Source organism: Hemiscyllium ocellatum, chromosome 6, assembly GCF_020745735.1.
Source record: "Hemiscyllium ocellatum isolate sHemOce1 chromosome 6, sHemOce1.pat.X.cur, whole genome shotgun sequence".
Lineage (NCBI taxonomy): Eukaryota > Metazoa > Chordata > Chondrichthyes > Orectolobiformes > Hemiscylliidae > Hemiscyllium > Hemiscyllium ocellatum.
The window spans coordinates 60,344,674-60,360,008 of NC_083406.1; the positions used below are offsets into that span (position 1 = coordinate 60,344,674).

The 15,335-nt window shown below is 37.6% G+C and overlaps 1 protein-coding gene across 3 annotated transcripts in view; it reads right to left on the reverse strand.

Annotated features, from left to right (window-relative positions):
• Positions 1 to 484: 484 nt before the first annotated feature.
• The window catches only part of hikeshi (heat shock protein nuclear import factor hikeshi), a 50,395-nt gene continuing 35,544 nt past the window's right edge, over positions 485 to 15,335 (reverse strand). For 2 of the 3 annotated variants that reach the window (XM_060826603.1, XM_060826601.1), the window contains exons 4-5: positions 13,978 to 14,096; positions 485 to 1,778 (exon numbers count right to left, since the gene is read on the reverse strand). In XM_060826603.1, coding sequence (XP_060682586.1) covers positions 1,724 to 1,778; positions 13,978 to 14,096 — 174 coding nt within the window. In that variant the 3' untranslated portion in view covers positions 485 to 1,723. The remainder of the gene's footprint in view (positions 1,779 to 13,977; positions 14,097 to 15,335) is intronic. The other variant, XM_060826602.1, reaches the window with a different exon arrangement.

Here is a 15,335-nt window from a genome sequence, read left to right on the forward strand (position 1 = left end):
AGATAGTTGGTGATTGCACTGCTGAAATTATTAGCATAGCCCAACACCAATAGTCTCAATTTAACATTTAACAATAAAATTCAAATTGATTATAACAACTGAAGAATTGTATTTCTGGAATAGTGCAAGTGACTAGGACCAAATCCCAAAAGGTAAATTAATATACTGCACTATAAAACTTTCATGCACTTCTATTGAACTATGAAGTTAAAAAAGAGAAAAGTATTTACATGCTAACAACTTTTTGCATCACGTTATTGGTTTTCAAATTTGTTTGCATGTAATGCTCTATGTAAACTCTCCACATTCAGATCAATTGCAAAGAGATTTTCTTTATATCTTGCCAAAAAGGAGGCACAGTTTTGGAAGCTTTTCAAGTTGTGTGAAGGTTGAATTAAGTGACATCTGCAGTCCCTTCTAGGGTACATTAAGCTTCTGATTTTAAGAAAGCAATTAGTGAACAAAACTTGATATTCACATTGAGTAGTGCTTACTCTTTTTATGAACTGTTTATAAATTTCTTTGTGTTCAAGTAAGGTTACATTGCTTCACTTGCATGACTCTTTCCTTTACATTTTATCCATTTCCAATTCTAGTATTTCTTTCCCATTTCTCAGCATATAACTTTGCAGGAAGCTCCAGGTATATGCAACGATATCAGAACTAAGTACTTTCTATGTTTTTGCTCATCTGCCTTTTCCAATCTGTTAAAAACTTGGCACTCAAAATAACGCAGGCCATTCAAAACTACTTCTGCTTTATGAAATTCACAACATGTGAAAGACACCATCTACTAATCATATTTACATTCATATTCTATTTTGGGCAGTTTATCAATATGAAACTGTTCAAGTCACGTAGCATCTGTGGACAGAAAATCTTAGTTGATAAAAAGTCAACCACCTGTAAAATTAATTCCATTTCTTCCTCCAGAAATTTCCAGCATCTTCAGTATGTTGCTTTTAAGTCAGGATAACATAGCAATGTATTGAAACAATTACCTTTGCTGAAGTTAGGTGCAACATTTTGGCTCAGATGCATAGACAATATACATAATTCCTGTATATATTTTAAGCAGTCAAAACGTCTGCAGTCCAATTTTTCCATTCAGTCTTCTGGAATTTCAGTCAGATCTTATAACAAGCCAGGGTTATGTCTATTACTAACTGGAAGTAGCCAATATAAAACTTCAGATAACAAAGCAGTATTTGTAAAAAAATGCATAAAGGCCTCTCTTTATAAAGTAAATTTAATCACTGGCACTGATGGTAGAATATGCAAGTGAGAATAAGAAACATCTTAGTCACAATAGGGACTATGAAAAGAATGTATAGTCGCATAAATATTCATCTTGAGCAGGATTCCCTATGAGATTTTTTTATGTATACAACTGCTAACCTACTTGCGTAGGAAGTATATAGATTTTCATGATCTAACACAATTCTACACATTCTTAGGCCTTCAATTCCAATTTAGAATCCATTTTGAGAATGCAAATGTCAATTCAGACATGATTAATAAAAGGTTGTTATTACTATCCATTGTAACATAAAAGTGTGGCAGGTATCACAAGCAAAATGCTCCAAAATAATTTTCAAACCAGCTCAATTACTATGAAAAGCAGCATGTATTCAAAATATCTTGCAGAGAAAAAAGATTGCAAAAATCAGTTTACACAGATTGAACACTGTTGGTTGTAACATTATCTTCTGTTGAATATTGTTTATGATTTCCAAAAATTTGGATTTTGGGACAATCTTCTGTGAAAATTCTCATACCTGAGGAATGGAAGAAAGATAGAGTACACAGGGATTAGCAGCATAATTACCACTACATTCTTACTTGAATGTTTATTTTGCAATCAGCTCAACTCAAATTAATACTTAAGTTTCAAAACAGGGACTGAAGAGAATACTACACTACAAACAGCTGCAGTTCTGTTTCTTATAAAACAGATCTAAATGAGCATTTACTGATTTCCAAATTGAATCAGATTAAAAATTTACACATGGAGAAAGACTGTATGACAAGTAGAAATAGACTATTCAGTCCATTGAGTCTACTCCACCATTCAATGAGACTATGGCAGGTCCGATAATCCTCCACTCATTTGCCCATCTTTTCCCAATAATCCTTGATACTCTTTTTTCTGATATAAAAAACTATCTCAACTTTGAAAATACTTAATAACCCAGCCTTGACAGCACTCGATGGTAAAGAATTAACAGACTGACTACCCCGAGAGAGCAAATTCCTCCATCTGTCTTAAGTGTGCAATCCTTAGTCTGAGAACATAACCAATGGTCCTGGACGATCCCACAAGGTGAAACCACTTCTCCACATCTACCCTGTCAAATCCACTAAGCATCTTCTTTGTTTCAATATTCACAGTATTGCAGCTGTGATCTAACTAGTGTCTTGCTATAGTTACATCAAAACCTCCATGTTTTCATAATCCATTCTTCTTGAAATAAAGGCTTCCATTTGCTTTCCCCATTACCCCGCTGAACTTGAATGCTAGTTGTGATTTGATCTGTTCTGTAGCTTTCTCCAGTTAAATAATATTCAGCATCTCCATTCTTCCTGTCAAGTGCAGAACTCACATTTTTCACATTGTATTCCATCTGCTGTTTTCCTCCCCCCCACCATTCCCACACATTTAACCTGTTTATATCTCTCAGCAGACTGTCACCTCTATACTCACCTTCCCACCTACTTTTGTGTCATTTGCAAACTTGGCTGTAGTACATTCACTTTCCTCATCAAAGTAATATATTGTAAAGAGTTGTGGCCCCATCACTGCAGCATTCCACTAGTTAGAGGTGCCATCCTGAAAATGTTTATTTTATCCCAGTTACCCGTTTTCTATTAGTTAACCAATCTTCTATCCATGCTAATAGACTACCTATACCAAATAGCCTAATGTGTTGGACTTGATTAAATGCCTTCTGAAAATGCAAATATTACATCTACTAGTTCTCTTTTATCCTTCTTGTTTCTTCCTCAAATACTTCCTGTAAATGTGTCAACTATAAATTTCCCTTTTGGATGTAGATTTGCTCACTGAGCTGGAAAGTTCATTTCCAGATGTTTTGTTACCCTACTAGGTAACATCTTCAGGGGCCTCAGGCAAAGCAATGCTGAAAATTCCTGCTTTCTATTTATATGTTTGAGTTTCTTTGGGTTGATGTCATTTCCTGTGGTGAAGTCACTTCCTGTTCCTTTTCTCAAGGGGTGGTAGATGGGGTCTAACTCAATGTATTTGTTGATATCAACATTGCTTAGCCTGAGACCCACTGAAGATGTTACCTAGCAGGTTAACAAAATGTCTGGAAATGAACCTTCCAGCTCGACGAGCAAACCTACATCCAAAACGTCAACCTGAGCTACAAATCTTCTCAAACCTCGCTATAATTTCCCTTTCACAAAGTCATTCTGAGTCTGCTGGATCAGATTGTGCATTTCTAAATTCTCTCTTAGTAAGCTTGCAGATGACACCAAAATTGGAGGTGTAGTGGACAGCGAAGGTGGTTACCTCAGTACAACAGGATCTTGATCAGATTGGACAATGGGCTAAGGAGGGGCAGATGACATTGACTTAAATTCAATGTCAGGTGCTGCATTTTGGAAAGGCAAGATCAGGGCAGGAGTTACACACTTAATGGTAAGATTCTGGGGAGTGTTGCTGAACAAAGAGACCTTGGAGTGCAGGTTCATAGCTCCTTGAAAGTGGAGTTGCAGGAAGATAGGATAGTGAAGACAACATTTGGTATGCTTGCATTTACTGATCAGAGCATTGAATATAGGAGTTGGAAGGTCATGTTGCAGCTGTACAGGATGTTGATTAGGCCACTTTTGGAATAGTGTGTGTAATTCTGATCTCCCTCCTACAGGAAGGATATTGTGAAACTTGAAAGAGTTCAGAAAATATTAACAAGGATGTTGCCATGATTTGAGGATTTGAGCTACAGAAAGGTGAACAGGCTGGGGCTTTTTTCCCTGGAGCGTCAGCGTCTGAGGGGTAACCTTATAGAGGTTTATAATATAATGAGGGGCATGGGTAGGTGAATAGCCAAGGTCTTTTCTCTGGGGTGGGCAAGTCCAGAATTAGAGGGCATAGGTTTAAGGCGAGAGGAGAAAGATTTAAAAGGGACCTGGGGGCACCTTTTTCACGCAGAGGGTGATGCGTGTATGAAATGAGCTGTTAGAAAAGTGGTGTGGGCTGGTAGAATTACAACACTTAAAAGGCATCTGGATGGCTAAATGGAACAGGAAGAGTTTAAGAGAGATATGGACCAAGTGTGGGCAAATAGGACTAGATTTATCTAGGATATTTAAACGACGTGGATCGAAGGATCTGTTTCCATGCTGTACAACTCTATTATAAACACTAACATGTTCCCAATAACACATTAAATTAACTGGCTAATGTTTACCTGCTTTTTTTCTTCCAATTTCAAAGGAAAGAAGAAATAAATAGTATATTTCTTATTGATGAGTTGCCAAAAATAAGGGAGTTCATACATGAACCCAATGGTAATTAGCAAAGCTATTACAATCTCCATTTAATACTATAACTAGTATCCAAGAGCAGAATATATTGGCAAATATACTTATAACCGGTCAATATCCAAACTGTGAAATGGTTTTTAAAAAATTGACTTGAGTTGCCTTTAAAGATCAGAAAAGAAACACTTGTTATCATAGAGTCATATAGCACAGAAACAGACTCTGCCTTCCAACCAATCCATTCCAAACCTAATCCCAAACTAAACTAGTCCCACCCGGCTCCTCCTGCTCCATATCCCTCCAAACATTTCCTTTTCATTTACTTATCCAAATGTCTTTTAAATGTCATAATTGTACCTTCATCGACCAGTTCCTCAGGAAGTTCATTCCACACATGAACCATCCTCTGCATATAAAAAAAAATTTGCCCTCATCTTTTTAAAATCTCTCTCTTCTCACCTTAAAATGTGCCTCCTAGTCTTGAAATCCCCCATCCGAGGGAAAAGACAACTACCATCAATTCTGTCTATACCCCTCATTATTTTTATAAACTTCTACCAGGTCACCTTTCAAACTCCCAAGCTCCAGTGAAAAAAGACCAGTCTTTCTTTATAACTCCAACCTTCCATACCCAGCAACATTTCTTAAAGGAATACATACTAGTTGAATAAATGCACTTAAACTTCTTAATATAAAACCTTTAAAGGTTTTCAGCTCTGTATTGAAGCAGCAGTTATGAAAATAAAACAACCATCCAAGCTAAAACTTTCATCTCCCTTCTTCATGTACTTAGATTGATATCCCGGAATTATATTTTAAAAAGTAGAATAAAAAAAAGGTCTGGCAAAATTAAAACTATTTAGATTAATAGATCAACTGTTAACTAAACAACTGATTTAAGGTGGTCCTGTTCCCTAATGAAATCAGGGAATGACATGGTAACAAAAGAGTGCAGGAGCATCATATGTTGCCTTTGAATGTTTATGCACCACAAATACAATGAATACTGGACTTTGACAGAAGTACATCCAAGTCAAGCTAAAAAGCTCTGGTTTTGTGTTGACCAGCACCTCCCAATTCTGGGAGGATGGGGGCTTCAAAACTAAAATCAGTTTGATCATATGACAATTGCATCATGATTAATAGTTCAGCAGGGGATCTAAAATTGTGGCAACCCAACAAGTCTGAGTCGATAGTGCTCCTCCCAAGACTTGGGCAAAGTGGGTCACCCGCCCTCACCAAATCAATTAAAATAATTTTTACTTAATATAATTAGTTGCTTAGCATTGAATTTAAACAATTTAATCTCCAGTAAAAATGACTAAAGGGAAGGGAGCCCGCAGCTCTCAACAGGCAGGAACCCCTCCCCCACCCTCTCCAGCTGCAGCAGAGGCATCCGCTGCCACCCCGGGGGATTTACCTACGGTGGTGAGCCTTGTGCAAATAATTTCCAAACTCGATGCTAAGATCGACGCCTTCACTGAACAGTCCCAGAGCCAATGGGACTCAGTCACAGCTGTGCTGCAAAAGCACAACCGGGACATCAAGGAAATTGAGTGCCGAGTCAGAGGGGCGGAGCTAAAGGCCACGACCTCCAAGGCTACAGCAGAATTGGCCGTGGATCGGGTCCGGGCTCTCTGTTCGAGAGAATCACATTGACGACCTTGAGAACAGAGGTCGTCGAAAAAATATTCGTTTGCTGGGCCTTCCTGAACGGGAAGAGGAAGGCCAGCTTAGTGTTCCTTGAACAGTGGCTTCCACAGCTTTTAAATCTGGACACTGGATCAGGCCAGGTAAGGGTGGAATGGGCCTAATGGGTTGCAATACGCGGGCCTGGCTCGAACAATTGCCCCCGTCCGGTCCTGTTCCGCCTGCGGAGCTACAAAGGAGAGGCAGATGCTCTCAGAAGCCTCCAGAAATCTTGGGAAAGATCCCCAAGCCATGATTTATAAAAGGATCCAAGATCATATTATTCCAGGAGTTTTCCCCAGCTCTGGTCTGAAAGAGGAAGGTGTCTGATGAAGCAAAGAAGTGTTTAAGGGACTTAAATATTCAGTACTCCTTGCGTTACCCAGTGACGCTATGCTTTAACCACAAAGGGTCCGTGTATAACTTCGGATTGCCGGAAAAGGCTAAGGAATTTTTGGACTCTCAGATAAATGAAGAGTTAATTGATGTTGTTTTACTTTCCTCCAACACTCCGGTTTACATCCTTTTTTTATATATTAATCCCTTTTTTTAACCTTACTGTTTATCATCATCTTGGGGGGTGGGGAGAGGGATTTATTTTTTGTTCTCTATTTAACGATTTTCTCCTCCTTTTTTTATATGGGGGGGGGGTCCAGTTAATGTTGGTGGGGGGAGGTGGTCACCTTATCCGATTTTATCTCTATCTTTAGGAGCGGGGTTGTTTTCCTCTGTCATTTTGTATTATTATATTTAATTATTACTTGTTGAGGCTGTAATTTTATAGTTATATATGTTTATACATGGCATTAACATTAACAAATATATCCAGGTGTTGGTGTGGGTGGGGGGAGCGTAGGGTGCTCATTTAACTCTAGCTCTGTAGTATATTTGAATGTTCTTCATCCTATTAAGGTGCGCCTGGGTCAAGGGTGGGGCACTGATTGGGAGAGGATCCAATGAACTTTTGGAAAGGAAGTGATACCCCCGGGAACAAGGGGGGAAACCTCCATTTAAATACGTTTTATATTTTTTTTAAATTTAGAAATAGTTTTTTTATTATATTGATGAGAGTGTATTAAAGAGCCTTTATTTTTGTGAATTTTACATGCTCTATGCTCGGGATGTTCTGGATAGGGTTTCCCCTCCCAAGGGATCTCGGATTTGCCCGATTATAGTTGATCAGTCGATTAAGTGGTGCACCTGGAATGTCAAGGGGAGTAATTCACCAGTCAAAAGGAAGAAAATATTATCAAACCTCAAGAAAGAAAGGGTTGATATAGCTCTCCTACAGGAAACACACTTATTGGATAAAGAACACTTGAAATTATGACAGGGTGGATTTGATCAGGCCTTTTTTTCTTCTTTTAGCTCAAAAAGCAGGGGAGTTGTTATTCTTATTTCAGAAGAATCGCCCTTTCAAAATCCTAAATCAGATAAAAGACGAATCTGGACGATATATTCTGATTAAAGCCCTTATAAATGGAGAGGAATATGGGATTATAAATTTGAATAGGCCCCTGGCACATCCTTTTAAATTTATAATGGAAGCCCTCTCAAAATTGATGGCTCTCTGTGCTCATCATACAATTAAAATCTTCCCCTATAATTGTAATATGGATCCGGAAATAGATAGGATTCCCAAGAGTACTGCAGGAGTATCTCCCAAATCTAGACAATTGGTGGATTTGAACAAAGAATTAGGACTAGATGATGTATGGAGACGCCTTCATCCACAGGGCAGAGATTTTTCTTTTTACTCCAATCCACATAAATGTCATACCAGAATCGATATGTTTTTTGCCCCCTCCATTTTTTAAAATTCCATATCATCCTGTAAAATAGGCAGTATAGCAATTTCCGATCACACTGTTGTATATGTGGAAATCAAGGCGAGGAATAATGAGACATCCCCCTAGCATTGGCATATGGACCCCTTCCTGATGAAAGATAGTAAATTTGTAAAGTACTTCTCTCAAGAATTTAAAGCTTTTTGAGAAATTAATTCAGGTATGGCTAGCAACCCATCCATGATGTGGGAGACCATCAAAGCTTACGTGCGAGGTTTGATCATCACATACTCAGCGACTCAGAAAAAAATTAAAGGGAGAACAACAGCATCTGCTCGAGGCTCGCTTGAAAGCGGCTGAAACAGCATACGCTGACAGACCTTCTATTATCAAATTGCAAAGGGTTACAGCTTTTAGGACAGCTCTAAACACCACGCTTACCCAAACGGCTAAGAGGGAAATATTATTTGCAAAACAAAGGTTATATGAATTTGGCGATAAATCTGGTAGATACTTGGCATTTCTTGCAAAGAGAAAGAAAGCCCCTCAAACTATCACATCTATCAAGGAAAGTACGGGTATTTTGACTCATGATCATGAAAGGATGAATGCAATCTTCAGAAAATTTTATTCTGATTTATATAAGTCGCAGGATTGCGAAGACAGGATTAGAAGGATGCAGTCATTTTTTTTTTAAAAACCTTACCTTTCCGGACCTAATCCCGGAACAGGTATCAATCCTGAATGTTCCCCTAACAATCGAAGAAATCGGGCAACTTCAGAGCGGTAAGGCTCCTGGCCCAGATGGCTTTCAAGCTGAATTCTATAAAGTATTTACAGGAATATTGGCTGGTCCACTTATGGACATGTATAACTATTCATGCAGTCACGGCTGTCTCCTGCCTTCGCTGAAAGAGGCAAATGTCTCTCTGATCCTCAAAAAAGGAAAGGACCCATAAGATTGCACATTATACAGACCAATATACTTGCTAAATGTAGATTTTAAAATCCTCTCTAAAATGTTAGTATTGAGGCTAGAAAGGGTATTGCCACATATTAGAAAGGAGGATCAGAACGGATTTATTAAGGGCCATAGATCATCCAATAATGTCAGAAGGGTTTTGAATGTGATTCAAGCCTGCCATCAGGGAAAGAGACGAGGAGTAGTAGTCTCATTAAACGCAGAAAAGGCATTCGACAGGGTTGAATGGTCATACTTGTTTTACACATTGGAAAGGTTTGGCATGAGACCCATTTACCAAATGGGTCTCAACATTATATAGTAATCCAAAGGCAGTTGTGATTATTGATGGATTAGGCTTGGATAGCTTCAGTGTGGATAGGGGTTGCTGTCAGGGATGGCTCCTTTCGCCATGGTTATTTACACTAATAATTGAGCCATGAACAGAAGCTATATGGGCTGACCCTAATATTACGGCCCCGAGGATTGTCATAGGTAAACATAAAATTACCTTTTATGCAGATGGATGTTCTTCTATTTCTCAGTAATCCTTTGATGTCCGTGCCTCGCTTAATCCAAATTATTAATACATTTAGTGTATTTTCAGGCTACAAAATTAATTTCTCAAAATCAGAGGCTATGCCAATGGGTGGCCTTGCTAGTATATCCCACTTATTAGACGGATCCCACTTTCCCTTTTGGTGGTCCCTGGAGGGTTTCTCATATTTAGGCATTTTTATTACCCCAATATTTGGTCAGTTATACAAGGCTAACTTTGTGCATTTACTGGAAAGGATAAGGCAGGACCTCCAGCCTTATTTGTATTATTGTTTGTATTATAGGGTTTTTACAGTGGTCCGTAATGATTTTCCTCTTGTCTGAAAATAAAAGGTTAATAAGTGGCATTATACTTAAGAAGCCTTGATGTCCAGGCAGATTGCTGATTGCAGGTCAGACATGATCAGTTCAATGTAACTTAATAGGGAACTTCCCAGATATTAGGAAATATCAGTTCAATCCAATCCTCCCCTTGCCTGTGGAAGTTGTAGCTTCTTCAGCTTAATGAGGGGCTGTCTATGATTCCAGATAAAGGAACCCAACCAACTATATAATTAACGTAGTGCCAACCTCGGCAGCGTCACCAGAAAAATCCTCATAGGGTGTAGGAAATGGGGCAGGACATTCATTTTAATTAATGCTATTCTACCTAGCCAGGACATTGGACGGTCTCCCCATCGCTGGAGGTCCTGCCTTATCCTTTCCAGTAAATGCACAAAGTTAGCCTTGTATAACTGACCAAATATTGGGGTAATAAAAGTGCCTAAATATGAGAAACCCTCCAGGGACCACCAAAAGGGAAAGCGGGATCCGTCTAATAAGTGGGATATACTAGCAAGGCCACCCATTGGCATAGCCTCTGATTGAGAAATTAATTTTGTAGCCTGAAAATACACTAAATGTATTAATAATTTGGATTAAGCGAGGCACGGACATCAAAGGATTACTGAGAAATAGAAGAACATCATCTGCATAAAAGGTAATTTTATGTTTACCTATGACAATCCTCGGGGCCGTAATATTAGGGTCAGCCCATATAGCTTCTGTTCGTGGCTCAATTATTAGTGTAAATAACAATGGTGAAAGGAGCCATCCCTGACAGCAACCCCTATCCACACTGAAGCTATCCAAGCCTAATCCATCAATAATCACAACTGCCTTTGGATTACTATATAATGTTGTATTACTATATAATGTTGTATTGGAATATAATGTGGCAAAATGAGGGCAACTCACAAAACATCCCCCTAAGCTCAGATAGTGGCAGCATGGGGATTTCAACCGGGGCTTACAGATACCACTGGAGATCCAAAGGTATCTCATGTTTAGGGGATCTGTTTAAAGGGGTCCTGATGTCTTTTGAACAGCTGCGTCAGAAATTTGGATTACCTAATGGAGACCTCTTTCGATACTTCCAAATTCAAGATTACATACAAAAGAAGACTGCATTGTTAGATAGTCTTTATAAATCAGATAGAGAACGTAGAGTGTTATGGCCAATGGAGGTATCTTCGGTCAATACTATTTATCATTTATTAAATGAAGTATCCGGAGATATGGATAATCTGCTTAAAACATGGGATCAGAATTTGGGACTAGAAATCGCTGTAGAAACGTGGAATGACATTTGGGAAAACGCCAGAAGAATCACCATCTGCAACAGAACTCGGGCCATTCAGTTGAAGATACTTCATAGGACTCCAATAGCACCGGATCGATTGGCAAAACTTAAGGCAGGAACATCTCCAATGTGTCCCAAATGTAAAATAGACTCTTGTACATTGCTTAAGGACTTGTCATAAGATTCGTAGATATTGGACTAAAGTTTCAAGTGCTCTGACAGAAATCTTAGGAACGGAAATTAGAGTGGACCCTGTATCTCTCCTTTTGGGCTTTTCGAACTTACCCTCCCTGGATACGCACGGGAAGAGATTATTTTCTATTCTCTCTTTCTGTGCAAGGAAAAATATTTTGGTAAACTGGGTGGCTGAAGGCCCCCCTAGACTTTCGAATTGGTACAGATTAATCATGGAATGTATTCCCCTTGACTTCCTTACAAATATGGTGCACCAAAAGACCGCATTATTCCATAAAATATGGCAGCCCTTCTTGAATTACATAAACACAGATATTTCGGCCATCCGAACAAGGGCTTTTATTTAACTGAGATGGCGAACCTGGCTGGTCCAGGGCCCCTTGGGATAGAAATCGCTCACGAATACGGGTTTTGTTACGATTTGATGTTAATACATTCCGAGCATGTATCTCACTACCCAATTTCTGTGTTATCCGTCGGTTATTTTTTTCTCTCTTATTTGAATAATGTAAGAGACTTAATTATACACTCTGGTTAGTTGTAGGTTAGATTAGTAGTTAGTTGAGTTTTGTTTTTTCTCTCGGTATTTTTCTTTTGTTAAATTTTGGTTATTATTTAAGATTTAATTGTATATCAATGTTTATATTTGGTTTTTTTAAATTTGTAAACTTGTAAAAACATGTTAAAGTTGCAATAAAAAATATATAAAAAATAGTTCAGCAATCTATTACTTCACCCAATGGTGAGTGAAAGTGTTCAGCATCTTGATTAATCTATTCCATTGTCACTCTGGCACTTACTAAAACTCAAAGTATATTTCGAAGCAGATGAAAATACTTTGTCAGCAATCCAAAACATCAGGATTTATTAGTGGCTGATTGACCTAAGCCCAAGAGCAGAACCATCAAGCAGTCATCTGATCTGTTCTCCCTACACACGATGGGACTGTAAACAACAACATGACTGCCAAGAAATGTAGCAATAAATTAAAAGCAACAGAAAACAAGGGAAACAAACCTAGACACCTGCATTGAAAATCTAAGACTAGCCACAAAATTTATGAATTCGTATTTTGAGTTGTATGTTAACTTAAAGTTAAATGAACATTGCCATCAAATCTCTCTTGCTCAAGTCCTCCATTGGGATGAGGACAATACAGAACCTTCCAATGAAAAACTGACAACCCTGTTGAGTCCATTACTAGAAAGGTATCCTGACAGAAGTGAGAAAATTGATGAAGTGCAGCAAATGCTAACACAGTAATTCTTTCCATGCAGAGTGGAAAGGTATTCTAGAACTTTAAAAAAAAAGGGTAGATACGCCTCTTTTTAATTACAGAAATACACTTATGCAAACATTAAAAACTACACATATAAACACAGACACACATATACAAGAGTTTTCCACCCAAATAACGAAGTTTCTAAAATCAATTACAATTATTTGAATTAGAAGGAGGCCATTCAGCCCCTTTGATGCTTCTCCACCATTTAAACAAGATCATGGTTGGAATATGTTCTCAACTCCACGTTCCCCTGTATAATCCAGATATTCATGACTAGGAAACAAAGTATCTGTTTACCTCCACATAAAAAATATTCAATGATCCTGCTCTACCATTTTCTGGGGTAGACAGCTCAAAAGATTCAACCCTCAAAAAACATTTCTCCATCTCAGTCTTAAATGGGATAGCCTCTTATTTTTAAATTATGTCCCTTAATTGAAGACTGGCACACAAAGGGAGCACAGATAGGAATAATTTTGTTTTCAAAATTTGAATTTAGGCAGTCCTACTAAATGAAGTGCCAGTTTATTGAAAGAATGAGAACGGACTCACCGAGGTAAGTAAATGCCATAGATAAAGAATGTGATTATAAACAATGCCAGCTTTAGGAAAGGATTAATTTCAATACACAAAATAATTAATATGAAATGCATACACTGTACAGTAGAAGCATTTAGTTTATTCTTTGGATTATTTTAAAAACCTGTGTTTTAGGAATTATAAACTAAGGTGCTAAAGACATTGAGGTCATTATGAAAGGAGTTTGAAATACGATTTTTCAGGAACGTGACTGAGCACTTGCATAGCACCCTCTAGTTAATTATTGCTATTATTTAGTGAAATGAAAAGGAGTGAAATAATTTTCTACATACTTTTATTTTGATGAGCTCCTTACACCAAATGCAAATAGTGTACATCACACCACTTGTTAAACTTTTCATATAGCAATATATTTTTCTAGTTCCACCCAGCAATCAAAAGATGCCCCTGCCTTATAAACATAAGCCAGAACTTTATTTTAACAAATGACAGATTTTATTTCAAGCTTGAGCATGGTAACTGCTTCCCATGTTATGGAATATGGGAAATTCTATAAAGTAATTTTAAGATTGTAATGTTTTAATTATTTCCATGCTCATGGCTTCAAAAAGATCCAAAGATATTTAAAAACCAAAGTTCAAACAAGGTAGATACAGCAAAAGCTGAAAATGTGTTGCTGGTTAAAGCACAGCAGGTTAGGCAGCATCCAAGGAACAGGAAATTCGACGTTTCGGGCCAGAGCCCTTCATCAGGAAACAGATACAGCAAAAGAAAAGTAAGCACATTTCTACATGCTATTGTAAATAGACATGCAATAGAGATGTATATTTACCATTTCAAGACAATACTTGCCGGGATAAACATCTCAGTGGGACTTGGGATCATCTGAGCCTGGGTCAGTGCAAATGAGGTTGAAAAATTATAGAAGTTGTCGAGCATTTTCTGTGTAAACTGAAAGTAAACAATTTATATATAGACTATTCATAACATTTCACAAAAAAATTAAGAATAAAAAAACTGCAGCAGTCGAGAGATACAAAATTGTCCATAGAAGCATCCAGACACTGCAATCATCAACAACTATTAAGAGTGTAAATGCCAACAGATTTGCAAAATAACATTTGTATTATCAATCTATAGAAAGACAGTGTCATATTTAGAATTATTTCACAGAAAAATTTTGGACATGACCTATGATCAGGCTTGTTTTTTTTTAAACGAAGAAAGAAAAAATGTCCCGAAAAGGAACGAGCTTCCCAAAATACATCCATGCTGGGCTTTGAATCAACATGAAAACTAATGATTTTAAGAAAGGGAGTTTGGAAGCTTTTTCTCAAAATAAAAGATCAATAATTCATATCATGGCCAATATTTAGTCCTCAAATCAATATCACAAAAGCAGTTTATTCAGTCATTTTTACATCCAACTGGATGCTGCAATTCTTCCATTACACTTCAAAAAGGTACTTGATTAGCCATAAAATGTTGAGATATGGCAATTTTGTGAAATACTTGGATAAATTAATTTTGTTTTTTTTTTATCAGAAATACCATATTTTAATTGGCAAAAGGGAGGCTTCAAAAAAGTCAGAAGACACAAAAATCGAACTGAACATTGAATAAGTAAAACAATGTCCAGGCCAGGATGAGAGAATACATAAATTTTAACTATACCAAATACCAATTGAAACAACTAGCATTTGCATTTTCTTTATTTTGGAAATCAGTAACATTAGCACATTAGTTACAAACTCTTATTCTATGTTTTAACACAATAGTATAAAGCATAATTCCATTAGATTTAAAATAGTGATGGAAAAAGATAGACTAGATCTAAAATGTGAAGTTCTAAATTGGAGAAAGGCCAATTTTGATGGTATTAGGCAAGAACTTTCAAAAGCTGACTGGGGTCAGATGTTCACAGGTAAAGGCTCGGCTGGAACAAGTGAAGTCTTCAGAAATGAGATTACGAGAATCCAGAGAAAGTGTATTCCTGTCAGGGTGAAAGGGAAGGCTGGTAGGTATAGGGAATGCTGGATGACTAAAGAAATTCAGGGTCTGGTTAAGAAGAAGGAAGCAAGCAAGCATATGTAAGATATAGACTGGATAAATCGAGTGGATCCTTAGAAGTGTATAAAGGCAGTAGGAGTATACTTAAGAGGGAAATTGGGGGGGGGGGGGGGCAAAAAG